Source organism: Pseudorca crassidens, chromosome 7, assembly GCF_039906515.1.
Source record: "Pseudorca crassidens isolate mPseCra1 chromosome 7, mPseCra1.hap1, whole genome shotgun sequence".
Taxonomy (NCBI): domain Eukaryota; kingdom Metazoa; phylum Chordata; class Mammalia; order Artiodactyla; family Delphinidae; genus Pseudorca; species Pseudorca crassidens.
Genome location: NC_090302.1, coordinates 67,619,202 through 67,644,804, shown reverse-complemented (window position 1 = coordinate 67,644,804; position 25,603 = coordinate 67,619,202). Strand labels below are relative to the sequence as shown.

General features: G+C 38.9%; 1 protein-coding gene across 3 annotated transcripts in view; it reads right to left on the bottom strand.

Annotated features, from left to right (window-relative positions):
* ADAMTSL1 (ADAMTS like 1) overlaps positions 1 to 25,603 on the bottom strand; it is a 470,685-nt gene that overhangs the window by 358,018 nt on the left and 87,064 nt on the right. For all 3 annotated transcript variants that reach the window (XM_067744472.1, XM_067744473.1, XM_067744474.1), the window contains exon 4: positions 10,537 to 10,773. In XM_067744472.1, the coding sequence (XP_067600573.1) occupies positions 10,537 to 10,773 (237 nt within the window). The remainder of the gene's footprint in view (positions 1 to 10,536; positions 10,774 to 25,603) is intronic.

Genomic DNA, 25,603 nt, shown 5'->3' with positions numbered 1-25,603 from the left:
ACCGTATTTCATTTATCCATTCATTAGTTGATCCACATTTGGGTTGTTTCTGCTTTTTGGCTATTATGAATACTGCTGCTATAAACATCTGACTACGGTTTTTTTGGTGGACATATGCTTTCATTTCTCTTAGGTATATACCTAGGAGTGGAATTGCTGGTTCACACAGTAACTCTATGTTTAACATTTTGAGGAGCTGCCAGGCTGTCTTCCAAAGCAGCTGCACCTTTCTGCAACAAGAGTCAAGAGTCATACCCACACACAAAGAACGGCTAGTTGGTGTGAATGTTGTTGTAATTCTCATGGAATCTTCTCGTAGGTAATAAGGTGATTCTCCAAAGTTAGAGACAGTAAATGAGGGAAAAATTGGGCACTATTTTTTCTTTAGCTACTAAAACTGAGGCTATGGACTCCTTGAGGGGAGGGCTTGAGTCCTATTCACTGCTACATACCCCAGGGGATAGCCTAATGCCCAATAGTAAGCATTAAATATTAACTGAATGAATAAATAGCTTCAAAAAGGTACTGTGTGGTAAGGGATATACTTTGCTCAAGGAGAGGTCTGGCCTTTGCCCTTGGTTCCTGGGAGGCAATTTCTAAACTCTTGTCACTGACCAGTAAGAGTATCTTTGCTTGTCTGGGGCCTTGGGCCATGCCAGAGAGTCCAGGTTAACAATGTGATTTACGATGAGGGCTTTGGGCCTCATGGTATCAGCTCAGCCTCTGGAAGGGCTAGAGACGAAGGTCAGCCATGCGGGTGCTCAACCAAGTCTATGTGATGGAGCCTCAATAAAAACTGTGGATACCAAGGCTTGGGTGAGTCTTCCGGGTTCCGTACATATTGTCACACACTATTGCTGGGAGAGGTAGGTGCTATCCACACCACTCTTCCAGGAGAGGACAACTGGAAGGTCTGCACTTGAACTCTTCTGAACCGTGCTGTATGTACCTCTTTCCCTGGCTGATTTTAATCAGTATCCTTTGGCTATAATAAACTGTAACTGAGTACAACAGTACCACTCAGCTCTCAGTGAGTTCTCTCTGTCCTAGTGAATTATCAAACCTGAGAGTCGTCTTGAGGAGCCCTGAACTTGAAGTTAGTAGAAGAAGTGAGGGTAATTTGGGGAAATCCAAACTTTTTAGTTACTAACAGTGCTGAGACAATATTAAAGATAATTTGGTAAAATTCAGCATGTTCATTATTTCTACAAACAAGTGTCCCAAAGACTCATTCATGAGACAAAGCATCATAGGATGAATCAAGAAAGCTGCCAGATCTTGGTGCAACTTTCATTGAACAGAACACAGAATCCTGAGGCCAGAGGTCCCTGACTCAGCTACACACGCTCATACCCCTGTTAACAAAGATGTGTGCTTACTGGTACTCTGCTTCGTTCTTAAAATATCTTCTCAGAGGAAAGGTGACATATAATAGAAATAATAGGATTCGAATCATAGCTTTGCCTTTTTCTAGTTGTATGACCTTCTATGAGTCTACATCTCCTCATTTATAAGATGGAAATAATAAAGCTATTCCCCAAAATTGGTACAAGAAGCACATGGTGATATGCGTGGTGCACTCTGCAAACTATACAGCACGAAAAATAACAACATTTGAAAGTTTTTTCTAAATTAGATTCACACTGCCTTCATCTACTTCACTGAATCTCTTTGGGAAAACAAAATCCGTGATTTTGTCTTTCCCAGTGCACACTGAATTTCAAAGGAAAAATTAAATAGATATAACTTTCAAAAAGGTTTTCTGTGAAAGCTGTAGAAAGAAGCGTTTATGTATCTGTGTGTTTGTGTGTGTGACGTATGTTAAACAATAAACCTGTAAAAGTGCTTATTTAAAAAACAACAAAAGAGCACAAAAAATAAAGTTATTATAAAATTTTTCAAAAGAAGGGTTTCTGTCCCACAAATTGAATATCAAGATGAAAAAAATTCTCATATGGCAAAGAAATTCTTTCCATGAGCAGAGATGATACATGAATAAATAAAGGACCCAACTGGGGTGGCAAGAAGGAGATAGTTTGAGATGAATGAATCCCTCCGGAGTGTCACTTTCTCTATCTCTTAGCTATTCAAATAGAGAGGATACCTTAAGGAACTACAGTCATCTGACTTCAGTTTTTCCTAAAAGTGACAAATGCTTAAGTTGACTTGTTAACTAACTAGCATGTGATCACAGAAAAGGTTAACCTGATAAATTTTTAATCATACATAAACAGGACAGTGACCATACCAACTTGATGGAATCACACCATTCACTTAAGAAGACGTAACAGGGAGGAAGAAAGGATATGAATTCACTGAGTGACAATCACATGGCAGACAGTGTGCTATACATACAGTATCTCCTCATCCCTCGTAGTGCCCCAAACCAACGCCTGGCCCTTCTCTTATGTTCTACACCCCAGTGAACAGCAGCAACATGCTTTGCTCAAACTAGAAACCAGAGCATTGTCTTCAACTCTCAATTTTTCTCTCCTATTATATTTCATCAGTCGCCAAGTCCAGGGACTCTATCTCCTGATTTGTTCTGAAATCGCCCCTTTTATTCCCACTACCAATTTTGTGTCCTTTCTAATCCATTGCCCTCAATGCAGATAGAGCACTCTTCCTAAAATACATGTCTCACTTTATCTGGCATCTGCTTGAATTACTTCACTGGCACTCTTTGTCTCTCAATATTACAAACCCCAAGCTTCTTAATATAGCTTATGTAGCTCCTCATGACACAGGTCCTGACACCCTCTCTAGCCCTTTATTTCTTCACTCTCCTTCAATTCTAGGCACTAGTTAGGTCTTTCCAGCTATCTCTTCCTCTGAGCATTTCTTGATTCCATGTTTGGTCAGATATTCCTTCTACTTATGACAGTCTAAATTTCTCCCACTCTGGCTCCTACAAACTATTCAAAATTATATGTATATATGTACATGTATGTATGTATGTATATGCATATATGAAAATGTACTATGTACAAATAAACTGGGATGTGTGCTATTGTGGGTTGCAGTGTGTCCCCCAAAAAAGGTATGTTGAAGTTATAACCCCCAGTGCTTGTGAGTGTGATCTTATTTGGAAATAGATCTTTGCAGATATAATCAAGTTAAGATGAGATCATACTCGGGCTTCCCTGGTGGCACAGTGGTTAAGAATCTGCCTGCCAAATGCAGGGGACACGAGCATTGGCAGGCAGATTCGAGCCCTGGTTCGGGAATATCCCACATGCCATGGAGCAGCTAAGCCCATGCACCACAACTACTGAGCCTGTGCTCTAGAGCCACAACTACTGAGCCCGCGTGCCACAACTACTGAAGTCTGTGCTCCTAGAGCCTGTGCTCTGCAACAAGAGAAGCCACCACAATGAGAAGCCCACACACTACGGTGAAGAGTAGCTCCTACACGACGCAACTCAAGAAAGCCTGTGTGTAGCAATGAAGACCCAATGCAGCCAAAAATAAATAAATTAAAAAAAAAAAAAAAGATGAGGTCATACTCAATTAGAACTGGCCAGAAGCCAATATCACTGGTGTCCTTATAAGAAGAGAAAACAGGGACGTCGGGAGAAAAATGCCATGTAAAGACAGAGACATACACAGACCCAGAGGGGAGGAGGCCACGTGAAGATGTAGGCATAGATTGACAGCCACCACTAGAAGTTATGAAGAGGCAAAGAGAGATTACACTCAGAGCCTCAGAGGAAGCATCACTCTGATGATACATTGATTTTGGACTTTTAGTCTCTAGAATTGTGGGAGAATAACTTTCTCTTGTTTCAAGCCACCCAGTAAAGAAAGCTACCATGTAAAGAAATTTGGGCTTTCTTTATCCTGATGGTGATAGAATGCAATTGAAATGATTCAAGCAGATAAGAAATAAAGTCAGATCTGTATTTTAGAAAGGAAACTCTTGTTTTCACTGTAAACTCCTGTTCACAGTTAGGTGAATAGAGTATAGGGGTAATAGTATACTTTCCTTTACACTTGGCTCATCTCCCCTTAGAGTGTCAGTTCAGGGAGGGCAGGGACTGTGTTTTTTTCCTGTCCATTCATGTATGTATTAGCACACTGCTAATTCTTAAGTAAATATTAAACAAACGAACAAACTGAATTTTTCACAATAGCCCTACAAAGGTACCATTCCTGAGGGATGATATTTAACTCTGTAAGTTCAGTACCCACCAGATTATCGGGAGAGCAGATAAACAATGTTCAGAAACTAAGTAATTTGTTAAAATTCAACTAGTAGGCAGTAAAGCAGTTCATTTCATCTTTACTGTGTCACGCAAAGGGGAGAAAAAGAAAGATGATGCATTAAATCTCCGAAGCAACGCCATGCTTCCACGTGGAATTAGAGTACAAAACACAGAGGGAAAAACCGCCAAGTCCATGTTTCTGACATCACTACCTTTAGAATACCTGGTAGACATTTGATAGTAGTGACTTAGGTCACAGACAGAGATGGAGAAATAAGCATTCCATTCAATTCATTTCAAACTACTCACCGTAGGAATTATTAAACACGTAAAGAACTTCTTTGTTAGAGCTGTGGTTCATTTTAGTGTCACCACAGTATAAACCCCAAAACTCCATGATCCAATTTATTGCTTATTTCTTTACTGTATTATTCATTTTACAGCAACATTATATAAGGCATTACTGGAAAGGAATTCACCTTTTCATTTTCGAAACGCCTTGTTTTCTGACACAGCACTGTGCAGTACTATAAATATGCAGATTCATTAAAAAAGAGCCGGCTTACAATTGCACTTTGTCTTTTGATGTAGGTATGTTAGGTAACAACCGATGAATTTCATTAATTATGAAAATAAAACACACTTTTCTGTATTTGACTTCAAAATAACCTCAAAATTATTTTTAACAGCAGCACATGTTCTATCTGTAAATTTATGCTACTCTTTTTTTATATTTAAAACAGAAACAGGCTTTGTGCTTTATAACAAATATAAATGGGGTAATTTGGATAATGAAAATAAATGAATAACAGCGGCACTAATAGAGCTGATCCTATTTGCAATGGCTCATTAACTCTGTACAGGACGCAATTCACTGCCCTGGATCAGGAGTTGATAATGGTGCAGCATGGAGCTATTAGCAAAGAACGGTGCAATAGGAAATTAACAGAAGGTCTGTTCATTCGCTGGCAAGTCAGGATCCCCTTTAGCATGTATAACCACTTTAAACCATGTGTTCAAAAAAGGCCATAAAGAGGGAAAAGTCAAAGAAATAATTTGAGGACTACTCCTACCGCAAGCTAGTACTGATCAAGCTCATAGTAAGCACTTCAGTGCAGTTGATAACTTAACCCTCACGGCAATCCTATCAGGTAGTTCCAGATATTATCCTCATTTTGCAGATGAGGAAACTGAGCCTCAAGAACTTGCTCAAAGTCATACATTAATGAGTGGCGGAGCTTAGATTTAAACCCAGGCATTATGACTCCAGAGCATTCGCTCTTAACTCTTCATGGATGACAAATTGCCTTCCTGGCTCTGCTTTATCCCCAACTTCATCTAGAATGATCTAGAGCAAATAAAAATCCCAGTGTCTCTCAGTCTGAGATGTAAGGTGGGGAGACACATCAACACAGCTACCTCTTGGGGACAATGCTCAGATTCTAGTGGGGATGTCAAGGGGAGGATGTGGTTTGAAAAGACATTCACTAAACCTATTGTCTCCATGTGTAAATGACAGAATTAAAGCTGGACAAGGTTTTGGCCTGTGGGAGAGGCTGAAGAAATAACACAGGGGGCATAGTTAAAAAATGCTGATAAACAGTGACATTCTCTGACCTCTAGTCTGCCATTAACTAGCTGGAAGATCCTGGGAAAATCGCATAACCTAGCACAGCAATATTTCTCAGGGCTGGACTAGATGATCTCAAAGGTAGTGCTTTCACTCTTAGTAACAATTTCTGTGCTCTGGAGAAAGAATGAAAAATAAGTACAGGGTAGTAACTTTCTCATAAGGCAAACAATATTCAATTTAAAGGTTTGTCCTTCATTCTGAAATCAGGTTCTTGTTGCTTTCTTGTTATTAAAACTTCATTTATGAAACGATGGTGAAAGTACATGATAGAAGGTCTCCTTTTCTTCTTAGCAGAATAAGAAGTAGGTTACTTTATCTCATTCTATAAACTTTTTTGAACTGTTACAGCGTTATGAAGTTCCACACAGGGAACCACTACATTAATATATTTTGCAGTTCAAAATGTTCAGGGTACTCTACTTTTCCACAGCACTTGACAGTTTATTAAGCATTTCATATGAATTATCTCACTTGGTGCTCTGCAGTCTGCAAGATAATCTTATTTTGCAGAGTAAAAATAGAATTTAGGAAGGGTAAGCAACTTGATCAAGATTACACAGATCATTAAAGAAAATCCAGATTGTAATCTGTATCTTGTGACTTTAAATGCTATCTGCTTTCTAATTGGCGAGTGGTTCATAAATCTGGCCAAACACTAGGGTCATAGGGAGAGTGTTTGAAAAACATCAAATGGATAAACCTGAATTTCTGGAGGAGGGCCTAAGGGTCATACCTTTTAAGAGCTCTCCAAGGGATTCTGGAGGGCGGTCAAGTTTGGGAACCAGTACTCAACATCACACTGCCTCTGTCCAGCTAGCCTCACCAGGAAGAATAAGGGCTTTGGAGTCAGAGCTGGGTACTTCTGAGCGAGTCCTATAATATACCTGAGCCTCAGTCCTTCATCTGTGAAATGAGGATAATGCCACCTAATATGCAGAGTTGTAAATATTTAAAAAAATATACGTAAAGTGCCTAGATATGGTAGTTACGAAAAAATGGAGGATATTTTATTATTATTATTACTACTACTATTACAGTGAATATACTGCTTAATACAATGCCTAATATTACCGAATAAGGTATCTCTTATAAGTAGCAATGATCCTAGAATTTTCCTGAAGCAAATTCACGACAGATAACCCCCTCATTTACGACTTTTGGAACTGTCTGCAGGTCCCAGTTCCCTCCTCTGTGAAATAGTTATATTTGTAAATTGCTAAGGTACCTTTTGACTCTAAAAGTCAAAGTCTCCATAATTTCATTTAAGAGTTAAAGCCTCAGATGGTTTTGAGGAAGTGGATTTTAGTTGAGTATTAAACAGGCATAACTGAAATAACTGGTACTTAAAAATGACAAATCTCTTAGTTACGCTGCCATTTTCTGTCAAGGTAAGACTATATCCAAAGCTAGACATTTGCTGCTCTACATTTATAATTTATATCTGTCTAGCATCAAAATTATTTGAAGCAGCTTACCAACAAAAAGTGATAATAAGACAACAATGAAGCCAGTAAAAGAGCTGAGAATTCCCCCAAAATGGGGTAGAAATGGAAGAGAAGGGAAAATGGGGCAGAGGAGATGACTTTTTTCAGGAAGCCAGGAGAAGCTCTTTATAAAAACTGTACATTTAAGCTAGCATTAAGATTTTTGACAGTGTTTTTAAGATTATGAACATATGACTTCTTAATGTTTCTTACCAAAGACCACAAATGCTAATCACCGATATACAGATGCAACCTAAATAAAGGAACTTTTTTCTAAGTAGGATGGAATTTACGGCTGTCCACTCTTTCAGGGTAGCGGTGAGTGCTTTTCTTTTGTTGACTAACCTCACTCTTGTTCTTCTGAAAAAGTATATACTGCATTTAAGTATTCCATCGTTATTCCGCTATCATTTTTTTGTGGATAAGAAAAATTTTTTAATTGTTTTGATAACGTCAAACGTATTATTGGCAAAGCCAAGTAAACCTTTAGGATTGTTATCCATTTGGGAAAACTTCTATCATATTCCTCTCTCACCTTGCTGTCTTTCTCTCACATTGCTCTCTTTCAGCTCCTTCCCTCCTCTTTAAAAATCAAGTAGTTTTTAATCATAAAAAAAGGCCATTATGGTAATGGTAGCAAGGATCTAAAAATGATATCACTTACAAATTCATATTAAGTGGTCGTTTTTGATTCCCTGAGCATGAGTGATTTGATTTTTTTTTTTTTTTTTTAACAACTATTCCCCTGCTCTGGTTATAGTCAAAATGAAAACTCCTTCTTGGTTTTAGACATTGTTTCCTTTCTGTTCCCGCTGTCACTGGCCTGGCCCAAGGTTCATGCTTCTCCTCACTTTGGCTGCTCTAAGAGCCTCCTTTTCAGCTGGTCTCTTTGCCTCCGGGGTCCTGAAAGTGGTCCTCACTCCACTTCAAGCATCCTGTAACTGCAGCTATATTCATCTTTCTAAAGCAGAGCTAGGGTTATGTCTATTCTCCACTAAAACTCTTTCTTGGCCACCCACTGCTGATCATGGTCTTGTCTGCCATTTCAAGACACCATGATTTTCTCCCAAAATACCTCTCTCTCTCCTTACTGAGTACCTGGGGGGTATCCTGCTCTCTGGCCAAACTACTTGTTAGAATCTAAATGCAATCTGAACTCTTCCATCCCTTTACCTTACTATTGCCTCTAACAAGACAAATAAATGAAGAAAAGAATAATAACTAATTACAATTTCTATGTACGTCACCATTCTATTCAGATATTCTCTAATTTACATTTGTCCCCAAATCTAACAGGTCACACTTATAAGAATCTAAGTTGAGGAGGCATGATTATTCTTGCTTCAGTTGCCAAGTTACATGAAGCCATTTGGCGGGGTTAGTTTAGGAAAAAAAGAGGCCACATTGAATTCCCATGCAGCAGAAACAAATGAAACCTAATTTGCAGGCCAATCTTGTTTATTTTGGTTCATTCATCAGTATAATATAGTACCCACGACTCTGGACTAGATATCAGGGAACCTGAAATTTAATCCCATTTCTTCCATGACCAACCATATAACTTTCAGAAAATCACACAACTTTTCTGGTCCCTGGTTTTTTCTCATTTACAAAATGGAAATCTGTCTTTTTTTTTTTTTTTTTTTTTGTGGTACATGGGCCTCTCACTGTTGTGGCCTCTCCCATTGCGGAGCACAGGCTCCGGATGCGCAGGCTCAGCAGCCATGGCTCACGGGCCCAGCCGCTCCGCGGCATGTGGGATCTTCCCGGACTGGGGCACAAACCCGTGTCCCCTGCATCGGCAGGCGGACTCTCAACCACTGCACCACCAGGGAAGCCCCTGTCTTTCTTTGTTCCAACACTACACATACTTAAGAAATTATTATTATGTTTATTTGCCATTCCCTACAACATAGTCCCTTTCTGTATATATTTGCTTTACAATTCTCTGTCATTCCCATAGCTTTTGTAGATTCCATAATTACATCTCAACACCACTGAGAGTTCTAGAGAAGGAAGCAAATACCAAGTATCACAAACGGTTCAAATATACTGCTTTTTAGGATGTTGATTAGATCACCTCTTAGGCCTTTCCTAGCTTTAAAATAGTAAAATAGTTACTGATATGTAAACATCACTCCATCCTCCTATCCAAGAAGTGCTTGGACTTGTCACAACTTATTTGTCTCATGACTCTAGACCTCATGAAGGTTTAGTATGTCTGTCTCTCTCTCATCTACACAGAACCTCGTAGGACGTCTCATACCTCTTGCAGTCATTCACACTACAACTATTCCTTTTACATCTGAAAACAGATTTAGCTTTTAAATAAACATGTGAATTTGAAACAACAAATTACTGAAAGACATTTTAGGTTTGTTCTTATACGGCTAGTTGTGATATCAGAAATTCTGAAGAGAGAAACATTTCAACCAATGTCTTCTTGGGAGAGGCAAAGATTCTCAAATTGTCTACTACGTGAAATTTAAAAGTATAATCGTCAAGTATAGCACACAGGAAACGGTAGCAACTGCTTGCTCCAAAAGCTAGGCTGGTCATTCTAATCCAAAGCCTAGACTCTGAACTCAAGATGGCAAACATTAACTCTCCCTCACCTTACTAACTCCCCACCTAAAGTAGACATTGAAAAATTGATACCAGAAACCAAATCTCTTTGCTCTCCCTGTTAAAGATTTACCTGGCTGATTCGACCTAGTTGACACTGCCATGCCTTTTCCTACAATTTGTCTAAATTTTCAGCATAACTGTAGTCACGACAGAGAAGCAACAAGTCCTCGTACAGTGTACGTGGAGATTTTAGAGCCAGTCTCACCTGAGCGATTCTGAAGCTCTAAGTAAACGAAAGTTGATGCCTCTGAATACAGATAAACACACACACACATCCCACGTTATTTCAGGGACAACCAAGGTAGAGGTCATTTCAGAGTCTAGTACAAAAGTGATACACAATGTTGAAGAATTTTGGTTCTTCTATATTGAAGTGAGACTCAAAGGAAGAAGAAACTCTAGTCCACTTTTCCTTAACACATAATACAGCTCTTGTAGCTTTAACTGAAGCTGAACCTCAATTTTCAAATGGGTCATCGTTTGTAAACTCTAGAAAAAGTACCACTGATTCAGATAGCAGGACTACTCAAAAGCTACTGACACAAAACCCTCTGGAAAAATAGAATGAAAAGAAGCCAGCACTTACTTGGCACAAACCGCTGATGCACATATCCAAAGATTCTGTGTAGCAGCGAGTCCCGTCTAAGACTTTAGGTGCAAGTTCAACAACCAGGGCTGTTCCTTTGGCCTGGCACTTGAGGGAACATGGGTTGTCGGGGTCGTTAGACACAGGAAGCCATTCATAAAACTGGCCATGGTGCTTGACATCATTATGAGCTGAGCACTGCTGCGCTCGGAAATCACCTGCTTCTGGTGGGCAGTCCTGGAGAAGACAAAGAGGGAAGGGAGAAGCACAGGTTAGGAGAACAGCCTCAAACAGAACACTAGAGCAGCTATGTGCTCCAGGTCTTAGGAAACAAAGCAAATGTTCTGTCGTTACAGATGGACCCTCCCGTAGCATCTGAAAGGTTATATGACTATTTGGCCCTCAGGAGGTAGAGATTTGAGAAAAGTCACCACCTGGAAATATATTTTCTGATAGAAGTGAAATGGGAAAGAAACCAGCTTGAAATAGATCTGATGGATACTAGTTAGGAAAGTAACCACCCTGAAATATATTTTCTCAAAGATGTTTATTTGTCCATGGAGTCCCTCCACATTGTAATATTTTTGTTTCCTTGTAATTTAAGTAGAACTGAGTATAGTCACAGGGTTAGTTAAAAGTATCACTGTCATTTTCAGTTCTGATACCAAAAGCTATGACAAAATGTTATTTTAGCAACTAGGAGCAAAAAGTTATGATGATTTCGTTCAAAATTTTTTTGTGGGGTTGTTTGTGAGTTTTTTTCTAAAGCAGTATACTTAGGCTACACAGTATCCAGAATTAAACAGGGAGACCAAAAGAGAGAAAACAGCATTTACACCTGAATTTCTTTGGCTTCAGGCAGCATGGCTGAATGTCTTGGACTCCCTCCTCAGATGGGAGTTGGATGCAATATGGTGGGTCTCTATGGGCCTATGTTTCCTTGTGTTTAGAACAGAGGCAATGATAATACTCAGCTCTCAAGGTCATAGTCAGAATTTCATGAGCTTTTGTTGGCCATATACTGGCACAAGGAAGACAGTACATGGTAGCTATTATTGTGATTATTTAATGAAGCCAGTGAAGAGAAAGTGTTGTTGGAGAATTAGGAAAGTCTCTGAATTTGAAATCACACTGTATGAGACCAGCAGAAAACAAGAATGTTTTACATGTGTGTGTGTGTGTGTATATATATATATATATATATATATGTTTTTTTTTTTTTTTCTCCTGTACGCGGGCCTCTCGCTGCCGTGGCCTCTCCCGTTGCGGAGCACAGGCTCCGGACGCGCAGGCTCAGAGGCCATGGCTCACGGGCCCAGCCGCTCCGCGGCATGTGGGATCTTCCCGGACCGGGGCACGAACCCGTGTCCCCTGCATCGGCAGGCGGACTCTGAACCACTGCGCCACCAGGGAAGCCCTACATGTATATTTTATAAATGGAATTTTAAAATGTAAAACCATAACTAACCATGGCTATTATCTAATAAATGATAAACTATAGTGAAAACAATTATGATTTAATTTTAAAAAGACAAATATCACCTATCCCTCGGAGAAGCTGTTTGATAAGTAGGTCTATTTTATGGTACATGCATTCAGATTAGGATTTATTATGGAAGATTGTAGAATATCCATCTACAAGGATGGATATTAATGACAGGGAAGACTTTCATTAAAATTTTTTATCTTAAATAATGAATTTTCATGTAGCCTTTTAGCAGTTCCTGATTACTACATTATCACTTTTAAGAGTTCTCTTTTACAAGGTTTCTTCCTCTGAAAATCTATTTACATTTAAATAAACATTGTGAGAATAACATTATGCTATTTTATAAAATGAAATCCTGACTCTTTCCTCAAATTTCAGTGTTACTATTAAGTAGCATATAAGCCTTTAATATTTCAGAAAGCATTAATTCTTCCTAGGCAAAATGGGTGTAAACAATTACTTATTTCAGTTGAAATTAAACTAGCTCAAAATACAATATAAATTCTCGGGCTTCCCTGGTGGCACAGTGGTTGAGAGTTCATCTGCCGGTGCAGGGCACGCGGGTTCGTGCCCCGGTCCGGGAGGATCCCACACGCCGCAGAGCGGCTGGGCCCGTGAGCCTATGGCCGCTGAGCCTGCCCGTCCGGAGCCTGTGCTCCGCAACGGGAGAGGCCACAACGGTGAGAGGCCCGCATACCGCAAAAAACAAAAACAGAAACAAAAAACAATATAAATTTTGAAAGGTATTTTATTGTTAGTATCATATGTGTTCTCAGAGTGAATACAATGTAATACTAAAGGAAAAGAATAAATTTTATTTATTCTTTAAATAAATAAAGTATACATGGGTACCCAACAAGGCTTAAGTGATTTTGAATACTGTCTGAAAAAAATTTAAAGATCACTAAACCAGTCAATAAGTGTGTGTTACACTTTGTTGTGATAGTTGTTTGTTGTAAGAAATAAAACAAAACTCACAATCTGCAAACCTATGCTATAAATCACAAAACAGGTAAATTGTATGATGCAACACAAACTATCTGAACTCAAATGTTTAACCCCATCTCCTTTCAGACGATGTGTTCCAAGATAAGAACACAAACAAACTTAACATTAATTATTCATGAACTTATGTTCCAAAGGCAAGACCACAGCTTGCCCAGTTTACAAATCCTATCATTCTCCAACTAGACCTCATTTACTACCTTCTGTCCTGAAATAACCCTGTGATTAACTACAGCCCCAAACTCTACGAGTCTTCTTCCCTAAATTCCCCCATCTGAGAAACTACCGGCTGTCAAGGTGCTTCTTCCCCTTGTTTAGCAAGTTTAATAAAACCAGCTTTATATGATTAACACGTTTCCCTAGTGGCTGCTGCATGGGGGCTTCCACAGTTGAACTGATAGTTTAATTAATAAGTTTTAAATAAAGTGTTTTCAGTTGCATAGTACCTGTCATTCCAAGAGTCAGCTGATTACTCAGTAGAACAGAAGAAATACTGAAGTGGACTCAATAGAGCAGAATACAGAGCAAACTGTTTAGAATGGTCCCAAACTTCCCTCATAATTACTTTTACCTTCTTTTTCTATAAATAAAAGTGAATCAGCTATAAGGGAATTTCAGGGTCAGGTTGAATCACCTCTGCATTAAGTAAGAAGGATAATATATAATTAAGAGACCTCTGAGTATGAACCTGAGATACTTTTCTGTATTTATCCAATTGCAAGAAAGGAGTGTCAATTACATTTTAAAATTGATGTTACATCATCTTAGTACAGACATAAAACTCCTACAGAGTCTCTTATGAGTCCCCGCTGTTCAACAAAATGTGTTGAGTCTTCCCACCTTTACTAAAATAAATAAGACTGAAAGTCAGTCAAAAGTAAAATTACTAAAAAGTGAAGCTAAACTATTAAGACTTTTTGGTTTTCTTTTCAGTGACAAAAAAGTAGACATATATCTAAACACATCACAGAGAATCAACAGGCAGACAGATGTTCCTGTTTGCCATTCACCTATATCTACTAGCTCTGAGAACACCTGCTATAGGTTTTTATAAACTTTCACAACCGGAGAAATGTCTCTGAGAATAATAATGCTTGCGAACACCTTTACTCACTTTTATCACTATGGTCTTTCCTCCTGCCCCTACTTCTGTAGGGGTGGGAATATATATTTTGCTAAATTGAGAATGCACTTAAAACCTGGAGTTCAGAGTTGGAAACTGAACTTGAACCTTCTTAATGTTTGAGTTTATTTGTACTTGGCAAAATGCAACTTCCTGTTTTAAGAAAAACGACTCAAGAAGGCTTATAAAACAGGTTCAGAAAGCTTCTTGGACATCAAATCGCTCTTACAAAATAACATTTTCATGATTTAAGTGTAAATGAATCAGAAACATATGAATCAAATTTCCCTTGAAATACACATGTTTAAAAATTAAGGGAAGAAGGATTTGGCAAACGCTTCTTTTGTTGAACCCAAAACATCTCAAGCATAGTTCAAGACACTCACTGAACTCCTGATGCATCTGGAATCACCCAGCTGCAGGAGTGGAAACTCAAGCAAAGTCATCATAGTTTCTTGTCCCACAAGTATCATAATAATAATGACAATAACCCTTACTTGTATACAGATTCATCATGTACAAAGTTTTTAGTTTTGAATTATAATTTGATGCATGAAACCCACTATAGTTCTTGATCCTCCTAAAAGTTAGATTTAGAAACTGATAAACCTAACTGCTTTGAAAAATATTTAACATCCTATCCTGGGCATCATCTTTGAAATATCTCATAGGTACTAATGATGAAGACAAATAAAATTGCTGAAAATTCTCATAGCTATCTGAACTAGACACATCCCCCACCAAGAACCTGGCAAAAAATAATAGTGTGGGAAAGATGCTCTGGACTAAAGACCCCCAGCTTTCAGCCAGAAACACTGTCCAGTAGAAACAGAGCAAGAGAGAGCAAAGGAATGCATTTCTTGGCCTTCTGTCTATTTCCAACTAACTGTAATGCCTGACGATTGACAACTCTGTGTCAGGCTACTGAGCTAGGGCTTCCTCACTCTGAAAAAAAAATATTTTATTTAACATAGTCAGATGATTCCATGAATTACTGCAGTTAGCCATTTAATACAATATAATACTTTTTCTCTCCAATTTTAAAGCACTCAATCCTAACCGTGTCAGAGTTTTCTTCTTTAAAAGCACAAAAATAAAAGCTGACCTTTAATGTACTCCCATTATAATTCATAAAGTCCGTGGAGTTCTGCCATAAATGAATCCAATTCAAAACATTTTCTGGTTAATTAACTAGCCAGTGGGAAAGATAAGATGGATCCCAGATGTCCCCTGACGATGACAGGTGGATCAGATTACATTGTGGGACAAAAGAGGGTCAAGCTTCCCAGAGTTTACTCACTGGGTGAAATGTAGAAGATGATAATCTCAGCAGCTAAGGGTGGTAGCATCAGAACGGCTTTTAAAATGGTTCTGAGAAAATATAGATTCAGGGTCAGGAGAAACGTAACTTTTTCTCTTTTTCAAGATGACATTTTCCTCCCTGAGGGATACCCTTCTGCTCTACCCCTATCCTTAAGTATTTGGTGGTTGGCCTTTTCTCCTAATTTTGCTGTTCCATTGAAATTATTATATGAGTGCCATGGTAGAGATGCCATATTCTGATTCTTTGGTCTTATTTATAAAGTCAATATTAATACCTGATAGTATCAAGAAAATACTGGAAATTATATTTAGGTGACCGCTTGGACTGTAGTAACTGAAGAAATCTATCCTTCTCACTGCATTTCCCTATCTCGTAACTGTTCCTCCAAATTCCGTGTCTCCCCTCCATCCTGTCCTAATCACTCACCCTCCATAAAAATTACTGTGCAAGAAAACAAAATTATAATTGCTTAATAAGGTGTCTATTCTATCCTCCAGAAATTTGAGATTGCGACTCCATGATGAAAACAGCTATGGAAATTTATCAGCTACTTGATGACTTCAGAAAATTTTATTAGTGCTAAGTTTTACCCTCAGAATATTAGGAACTCTCAATGGTCTGATGGGAAAATGGGAAAAGATTACCATAAAAGATTCCTGCACAGTAAGTAGATGGAAGCTCTGAAGAATATGCACCCTAAAGTTCTCAAATCTCAGCACATGAGTAGACACCTCTTTTATATACTTTGGCTTTACTACTTGGCTTTCTGCCTCTTTTATTTGAAGTTGAGCTGAGACTACTAAACAGTAATTATCCACTGATGCAATCCAATCTAATACGATATTTTATTCTCAGAAACATAATTAATGTTTCAATTTCTATTTCCAACTCAGACTCCCTTCTCCTGAACTCCAGTCTCATATATACAACTGCTTCCTCACCATCTGGATGTCTAAGATATCACAAATCATAATGTCCAAACTTGAATTCCCAATCCCCTCTTTCCTCCCCAGAATTTGTTTCTTCTGAAGCCTTTACCATCCCAGTCAATGCCAATTCCATCCTTTTCAGGCCCCAAATCTTAAAGCAGCGGTTCTTACACTTGAGTGTGCATCAGAATCACCCGGAGGGCTTGATCAAAATACCAGATTATTAGGGCCCCATCCTCCAGAGCAGGGGAAACGTGCTGCACGGCAGGAGGTGAGTAGTGGGTGAGTGAGCGAAGCTTCATCTGCCATTCCCCATCACTCGCATTACATCCTGAACCATATCCCTCTGTCCCCCAACCCCCATGGAAAAATCGTCTTCCACGAAACTGGTCCCTGGTGCCAAAAAGTTTGGGGACCTCTACTCCAGAGTTTCTGATTCAGTAGATTTGCGGGGCGGGGGGGGGCAAAGGAACTGGCATTTTTAACAGGTTCCCCAGTGATGCTGATATTGCTGGTTTGGTGACCACACTTTGACAACCACTGCCCTGGAATGATCCTTGACTTTCACATCCAATCCATCAGGAAATGCTGGTTCTATACATAAGATTATACAGAATCTGACCACAAATTCGGCCAAGCCACCGTCGTGTCTTGCCTGCATTATTACAATAGTCTCCTAACTGATCTTCCTTCTTCTACCTTTGCTTTCCAAGAGACTTCTGTCAGAGCAGCCAGAATGACCTTATTAAAGCAGAAAGCAGATTGTGTCACATTTCAGCTACAACTCTGCCGTGGCTCCTCACTTCACTCAGATTAAAAGCCAAAACCCTCATCACAGACAGAGGTCAGGATGTGGCCCCATCACCTCCTTCTGTCTTCCTTATGCCCTTGGCTCCAGCCACACGGATTCCCACTACGCCTTGAACACTCCAGGAATACACTTACTTTAGGACACATGCATTATCCATCCCTTCTGCCTAGAATTTTCTTTGCCCAGATTCCAGGTGGCTAATTAACCTCAACCTCTATCAAGTCTTGCTCAAATATCACCTTCCCAATGAGACCTACCTTGACTTTTCTATGCAAAATTGCAATTCCCACTACTGATTCCTTTTTATCCTCTCAACTTTTCCTTTTTTCCTTCACACTTAATGACCTTCAAGTACACCGCATAATCTACTTATTTATTATGCTTATTTTTTGTCTGTGTCCTTCCACTAAAGTATAAGCTCCAGGAGGATGGGGATCTTTGACTGTTTGGCTCGCAAGCTATTATATACCAGTACACAAAAGAAATTTTTTTGAGAATGAATGACTAACACATCAAATACATAAAACAGAAGTCATGTCTTTCATTGTAGAAACTCCTATTCTTAAAATCTTGTAGGGAATCTAAATCTTGATAGTTTCCTAATCAAGGAATCTTAGAAAATCTTGATGAAATATCTATTTTTTCTTCTTTTTTTGAAATACAGATTTACAAGAATACTTTTTATTTCAGACACTAGGGAAATTGAGTAGGGATTCTTGCCTACTTTCTGAATAGGCAGATTGATGTTTCCTCCAGCATGTAAACAAACTTAATAGGGCAATATTAAGAAACATAAAATGTGCTGAAATAATTTATTATTCCATAAATCGACAGTTGTAAATTTTATATAACATTCACTGTTATATGCATGCACTATAAAGCACTAATGTTAAGGTATCCAGCTTTATACCCAAATTTTGGCCACCTGCTTATACTAACATCAACATCATCATCAAAAGCATTTATTTGTGCAAGACTGCTAGCTGCTATGAAAACTGAGATTAAACATAGTCCCTGCCCTGTCTAGACAGTCTATATGGAGACAATTCTATTATATTTCAAGAGCATAATATTTAAATCTCAAACACACCACTATCAGTGCAGAGAACAGAAAATGGGGTCGATTTTGAAAGAAGGTGGTGTCACCGCAGGTAAAGGTCACTCTTGTCTCATTCTTCCTCCTATTTGAAAATACCAACAGACTTTCTTGGGACACTATATTTTCATGTATAATATATAAGACATATTTAAGAGTCCTTTGTTTTGTTCCTTTTTTTTCCTGGTATAAAAGATTTACAGATTTTCTTTATTTTCCTTCCAAACCATCAATACTTCTGGAAAGTAAGTGCCTATGAAAATGAATCATTAACCATTTTAACGCCTTACTGTGGATCAGGGTCGGGCCCTATAAAATAACATCTTTACAGATTTGTGACCCTGTAAAATAATACGGAACGCTTAAGTTTATTCAAGCTTTGGGTGTGCCCTACTCTGGGCCCACTAAGTGAATGCTGGTTACAGGTATATTAAAGAGCTCTAAACCAGTCCAAATGTGTTTATCCAGGTCCAGACATAAGAGACTCAAAATATATCACACAATAAATCATTAACCCCACCCTACTTACTTGATTAGAGCTTGTTATCTGAAAACAAATGCTCTGCTTGGCTAGTTTTTAATGTCTCCGGGCATTTGAGAGCTGATCTAAGTAAAAACATTTAAAACATTTCATTTTAAAAGTTCGTTTTTTTCCTACCCCGTTTGGGTAGCTTTTATTTCAGTGTGGTTCTTTTTTCTCCTTTGAACAATGCAGACTTTTGGAATCCAATTCCCTTGAGGGATTTGTAGGACTGGTTGTTGTTTGTCATATTAGACTCTTAAAATTCTCTCCATTTTGAAAATATTCATTTCCTGAGGGCTTTTATCGTTTTTAGTCCCTTTCTCTGAATTAGCTCCAATTTAGCAGTATCTTTTCTTAAATCAGCATTTCTGACTTTTTACTATTTTTTATTATTGTCTAAAATCAATGTTCTCTCCCTCCCCAAATTAACATATTTGAAGTGGTAATTTGTAATCCTTTTTGGAACATGGCATACAATTTCATTTTAAAAGCATTCAAGTCTACAGGGTTTTTTTGTTTGTTTTCAGACTGTATTTACCAAAATGTTTGTGGTGGACAGTCAGGTTAAACGAAGGACTCATATAAGGGAAATATTTTAGCATGTAAACACTTAAGCTGTTACTACTGCTGGGGCCTGCTGCATAACAAGTTCTTTATGTTTCTATTTATAAGTGGGAAAGGTAATAAAGCTTGATATATGACAAAGGAGCAAATACGGAGGCTGAAGTTGTCTTCCGGTGCTTATGCCAGCTGCTTAATGAAAACTGGAAAAAGATACCATCCAGAGCAATTCAAAGAAAAATACAGTCATCCCCCGCTTTTCCAAAGTTCACTTTACGCCATTTTGCTTTTATGAAAGACCTTACATTAATACCTGCTTTTGCCAACCAAAAGAAATCCGAAGAGGATTTTTGCTTTTACAAAAAGAGGTGAAAAGCAAAATAATGTCCAGTGTTTATTTTGCAGCAGGCCTAGACACCCACCCCAAGCAGGGAAAGTGGCACCACCAAGCTCCTTCCCCAGGAACTACACTCTGCATCTCAGCATCAAGCCTACATTTGAACGGTGTCTATGAGCATCCGTGCTTTAACTCCATTTATTCTGTGCATCTGTTAGCAAGATGCATCCTAAGGTAACTGCTTCTTTGTTTTATGCCATTGCAACCTAGAAAAGGTTTCATAGGCATGCTCTACTTTCAGATAGGGGAGAAACCTGTACCATGTTAGACAATTCAGAGAAGACCATAGTATTCTCTTCTCCTCTTCTCCATCCCAGTCTATAACAAACTGCCTAGTGTTGCCTGCAAGCTTAACTTCTTTTCGGCTGTCACTGAATCCTGACTGTTGTCTGTTTTCCTGGCACTGTATCTAATCAATGCTCTTTTTTGGAGGCATGTAATACAGTACCATGAACACCTCTTGAAATACCTCTGTCCTTGAGTTCTTGAAATACTTCTGGGCACTCGATAGGTACGTTTTTTGAAGCAAGCAATTTAAGGTTCCCGAGTTAGTTCCTACAAAGCTGACATCAGGCTGCTATTTGAATTATTATCCAGTCAGTTCAGTGAAGTTTATATTAGGAGTGAAGCTGCTTCCCAACTTGGAGAAGGTTCCAGGTCAATGGGTAGAGGAGAAAGACATCTATTCTCCAATCAGTGGAATGGAATAGTGCCTCCTCTCAGCCAGATTCCTGTTTGGATGGTAGATTCTAACCCTGACCACAAATACAAGTCATCCTGGCAAGAGACAGGTTTCCAAAGAGAGGAACTCAGTTGTCCTCAGACTGTACATGGTACCAGTGAAGATTAGCTGAGTCTTTCCTTGTAGACTGTGGAGTGAGGGGAAAGAGTAAGATTACCATGGATAAAACGATCAAGAGCTTAATGACGTTCTCTTCCTTCCCTTGTCTCTTCCCAACTTCTAGATCAGAATTCCTATTCCAGACACCCACGTTCATGATTTCCTACATAAACTGACCTTTTAAATGAAGTATTCTCAAGCGGCTGGAAGCTTCATCATGGGTATGGTGACAATACTTTCCACAGCAAATGTTAGAATTCATGCTTGATAAATTTGAGGATACTTATGGCAACACCAGGGAAATCATTGAAAGTGGGATTATCTTAGAAAAATTGGGTAGCCATGGAATCAGAACAAAGCAGAAAGTAAAACAAGCAGGGTGGGGAGTTTCAACTCAATTGGTGTCAGGCAGTGGTCCTGGGTAGAAGGGAGACCCCCTCCCCCATAGGTTTGCTGTAGGGTAGAGTAAAACCTTCCCAGAGAAAGAGTCCACCCTTCCGTTTACTGTGGTCAAGTGGGACCTAGAAATTGTTTGCTATCTTTCCTCAGTTCCCTTTCTAAATTTCCTTATTTTCTCCATTCCTAGGAGCCCAGGACCTACATGCTGTCACAAATCATACCTCTGCCTTCTCTTTTCACATCCCAAACCTCCTCTTTACCCTGCACGAGAGGATGGGTCCATCACTGCTCCTTTAATGCTTTTCTTACCAGCTTCCAAATTGGCAGCTATAAATTGGACAGCTAGGCACTCTTTTCAGAACACAGTGAAATGCGTCAGTTCCTAAAAACACCCCAAAAAAGTCTATCCCTCTGAAGGATCTCAATATTCACCCTGGCATACAGGGGACTGGCACTGTCACGGTGGCTCTGTAGGCAAATGGGACAGAAATGAGTTAGTACCAGTAAAACGTTTAAATCAGCATTGGCACATAGTAAGCACTCAATAAATGTCAGGTATTATTAATATTACCAACACCAGGGAGGGGAGCATTATACAGCTCCTGGGGGCTTCAGAGGAGCCTGAGACAGTGCTTGTTTCACCTAGCTTTGCCTTCCCCATTGCCTTGCTGCCTCTAGCACTACTTTATTTAGTTGTTTTCACATAATTTTAATTAAAGGGACCTAAATGAATGTCTTAACATATGAGTCTAATCAAATACTATCCTGTGCCAAATGTATTGGGTTATAAGTTTGATGGATGACAACACTCGACTTTGTTTATGTGCGCTCATGCTTCTTAGTTTGTTGATCTTGGACTATGGACATATTTTAAGAAACCAAAAAAGAATTAGAGAAATATATTTCCTGACCCCTAAAACCCAGTATTTTCAGGTTGTCCTCTGAAGCCTGAAGCACTTCCCCTGAGCCCCAGTCTCATCCTGAAGAGCCCTTGGCTTCCAAGTTGATTTTCCTCTCCTCTTCCCCTAAAACTTCCATTTCCTTCCGTGGGCTGTACTAGGGAAGAGGGACGACGAAAGCAAACTGATTCAAGCTATCTACAGTCAGGTTTGGATGAATCACAATGCTTTCTAATTAATCACTCCCAATAGCTATGAATTTCCATGTGTTCACAAAACACGGAGACACTAGCTGAGCACTAGGCTAGAGTGAAAGGTCAGATATTCTCCCTGCCTTCATGATTGCTCACAGTTTAAAGGGGGAAGATAGGTATTGTGATCATAAATCAAGCTTTTATTCTAACGATAGAATTACAGGCAGAATGACAGACAATTCAAAACTGGAGGATAAGTTTTGGACAGAAGTCACCTCCCTTCTTATCTGGTCTCCTTTAAGGCTGAATCTGAAAAAGGAGTGAAGGAAAAGGGCCGCTGAAACTGTTTTTCCCCGAGTGTCTTCAGTTTTGCTATGGGGTCAGTTTGCTTTCTCTCTTCTATATGGTGTGACAATACAACAAATACCTCAGCAGGTTTCTGAAGGGAGCTGACCTAGCTTTACCCGTTCCATGGCCTCAGATCTCCCCTCTTCTCTCCATCCACCCCACACCTTATATCAGAATAGCTGCCATTCCCTCAGTGCTCTGCTGCTCTGGCTTACATTATCCAACATGGCCTCCCTGTAGTCACCTGGCTGAGTCCTTAAAGCTTAAGTATCACTTCCTGGTTTCCTTCTACGACAACAACTTCTTATCCTCAGGCTGAGAGAGGCAGCTCCCTCTGACATGCCGTAGAATCCTATACATACCTTCATCCTTGGACTTAACACACTATATTATATTCTTGGTTTACCAAGGGCCTAGTAACAGCCTGGCACAAAATCAATGCTAAATAAATATCTGTCAAGGATTGAATTAAGGGACTTCCATATGCAACAAGATATAGAGCCAGATATTTTGACAAAGCTTCCCACTACAGAACACCTAAAAATTCTACATTCAAGTAAAAATAACATTTAAAAAAATGTTATACGCACAACTGAACTGGCAAGGAAGTTTCCATAGAGACAAAAAATTTGAGAAAGCATAAATTCACAGAGGAAATTGATGGCTGTCCAAAAAGGATCTGTTGGTTTCTGGTGGTTTACAACTTTCCATTTTAGTAGGCTATAAGAGCAGGAGACAATGGATAAAGTGTATAGACTGCAAGATGTGGAAGAGGATCAGATCCCCTCATAATGCCAAGACCCTAAGCAAAACCCTCAGAGAAAGAGTAAACTAGGAAAAGAAACAAAACACTTAGCTTCTGGAAAAGGCCAAAAAATGTAGATAGTAAAAATATTAGTGGTTTCTGGGTATGGAGGAGGGAGCAATGAATAGGCAAAGCACAGAAGATTTTTAGGGCAGTGGAATTATCATATTCTCTATAAAACTACAATGGTGGATACATGTCATACATTTGTCCAAACCCATAGAATGTGCAACATCAAGAGTGAACTCTAATGTAAACTATGGACTTTAGGTGATAATGATGTGTCAATGTAGGTTCACTGACTGAAATAAATACACCACTCTGGTGGGGAATGTTGATAGTGTGGAAGGCTGTGCATGTGGTGGGCAGGGGGCACATGAGAGATCCGTATTTTTCTGATCAGTTTTGCTGTGAATCTAAAGCTGCTGTAAGTTTATTTAAAAAAATAAAACGGGCTGATATCAACAAACCAAACCAATTCAGCTTCATGAAGGGAAATAATAAGGAAACTTGCCTATCTCAGCTTGGCTATGGGTTAAGGATGGGGCTAGAATTCTCTTTCAGAATTCCTAACAATGGGACTCACGAGAGTTCAGGACACAATTCGCACAACACGGACAATGGAAAATTTAGTTTAAAATGGTCTTGATGATCTTGAGAAAGAAAACTGGAGCTGGAGGAATCAGGCTCCTGGACTTCAGACTATACTACAAAGCTACAGTAATCAAGAGAGTATGGTACTGGCACAAAAAGAGAAACATAGATCAATGGAACAGGATAGAAAGCCCACAGATAAACCCACACACCTATGGTCACCTAGTCTATGACAAAGGAGGCAAGATATACAATGGAGAAAAGACAGCCTCTTCAATAAGTGGTGCTTGAAAAACTGGACAGCTACATGTAAAAGAATGAAATTAGAATACTCCCTATCAAAAAAACAAACAACCTAATCAAAAAATGGGTGGAAGACCTAAATAGACATTTCTCCAAAGAAGACATACAGATGGCCAAGAGGCACATGAAAAGATGCTCAACATCACTAATTATTAGAGAAATGCAAATCAATACTACAATGAGGTATCACCTTACACCAGTCAGAATGGCCATCATCAGAAAATCTACACACAATAAACACTGGAGAGGGTGTGGAGAAAAGGGAACCCTCTTGCACTGTTGGTGGGAAAGTAAATTGATACAGCCACTGTGGAGAACAGTATGGATGTTCCTTAAAAAACTAAAAATAGAACTACCATATGACCCAGCAATCTCACTACTGGGCATATACCCAGAGAAAACCATACTTCCAAAAGATACATGCACCCCAGTGTTCACTGCAGCACTATTTACAATAGCCAGGACATGGAAGCAACCTAAATGTCCATCAACAGAGGAATGGATAAAGAGGATGTGGTACATATATACAATGGAATATTACTCAGCCATAAAAAGGAAAGAAACAGTACCATTTGCAGAGATGTGGATGGACCTAGAAACTGTCATACAGAGTGAAGTAAGTCAGAAAGAGAAAAACAAATAGCGTATATTAATGCATATATGTGGAATCTAGAAAAATGGTACAGATGAACCTATTTGCAAAGCAGAAATAGAGACACAGACATAGAGAACAAATGTATGGGCACCAAGGGGGGAAAGGGTGGTGGTGGGATGAATTTGGAGACTGGGGTTGACATATATACACTACTATGTACAAAATAGATACTAATGAGAACCTACTGTATAGCACAGGGAACTCTACTCAGTGCTCTGTGGTGACCTAAATGGGAAGGAAATCCAGAAAAGAGGGGATATATGTATACATGTAGCTGATTCAGTTCTCTGCACAGCAGAAACTAACACAACATTGTAAAGCAACTACACCCCAATAAATAAAATAAAATAAAATGGTCTTGGTTAGTACTGATCACCACCTCATTCCAATATCATCGTCCTCAAAAGCAAATGTAAATTCTCCCAGAAAGTACACATGTAAATCCAGGCTACAAGAAACTCTCTCTTAAATGCCAACAATCATGAAAGCACATAGAAATATCACAACATATATGAGGAAACAAGGTAACATGAGATGATAGAAGCAAGAAAATCAAACCGACAGAAAGTTACCATAGTTAAATTATTAGACACAGGATACAAAATAAGAAAATACAATGTACTTAAGAAAAAATTTTAAAAAGAATGGTGAACATATAACCAAAGAAAAGTGTAATCAGATATACTTTAAAAAGAAACAAATAGAACTTAAGTAAATGACAAATATAAATGACATTAGAAATTTGATATGCGGAATAAAAAGCATATTAGT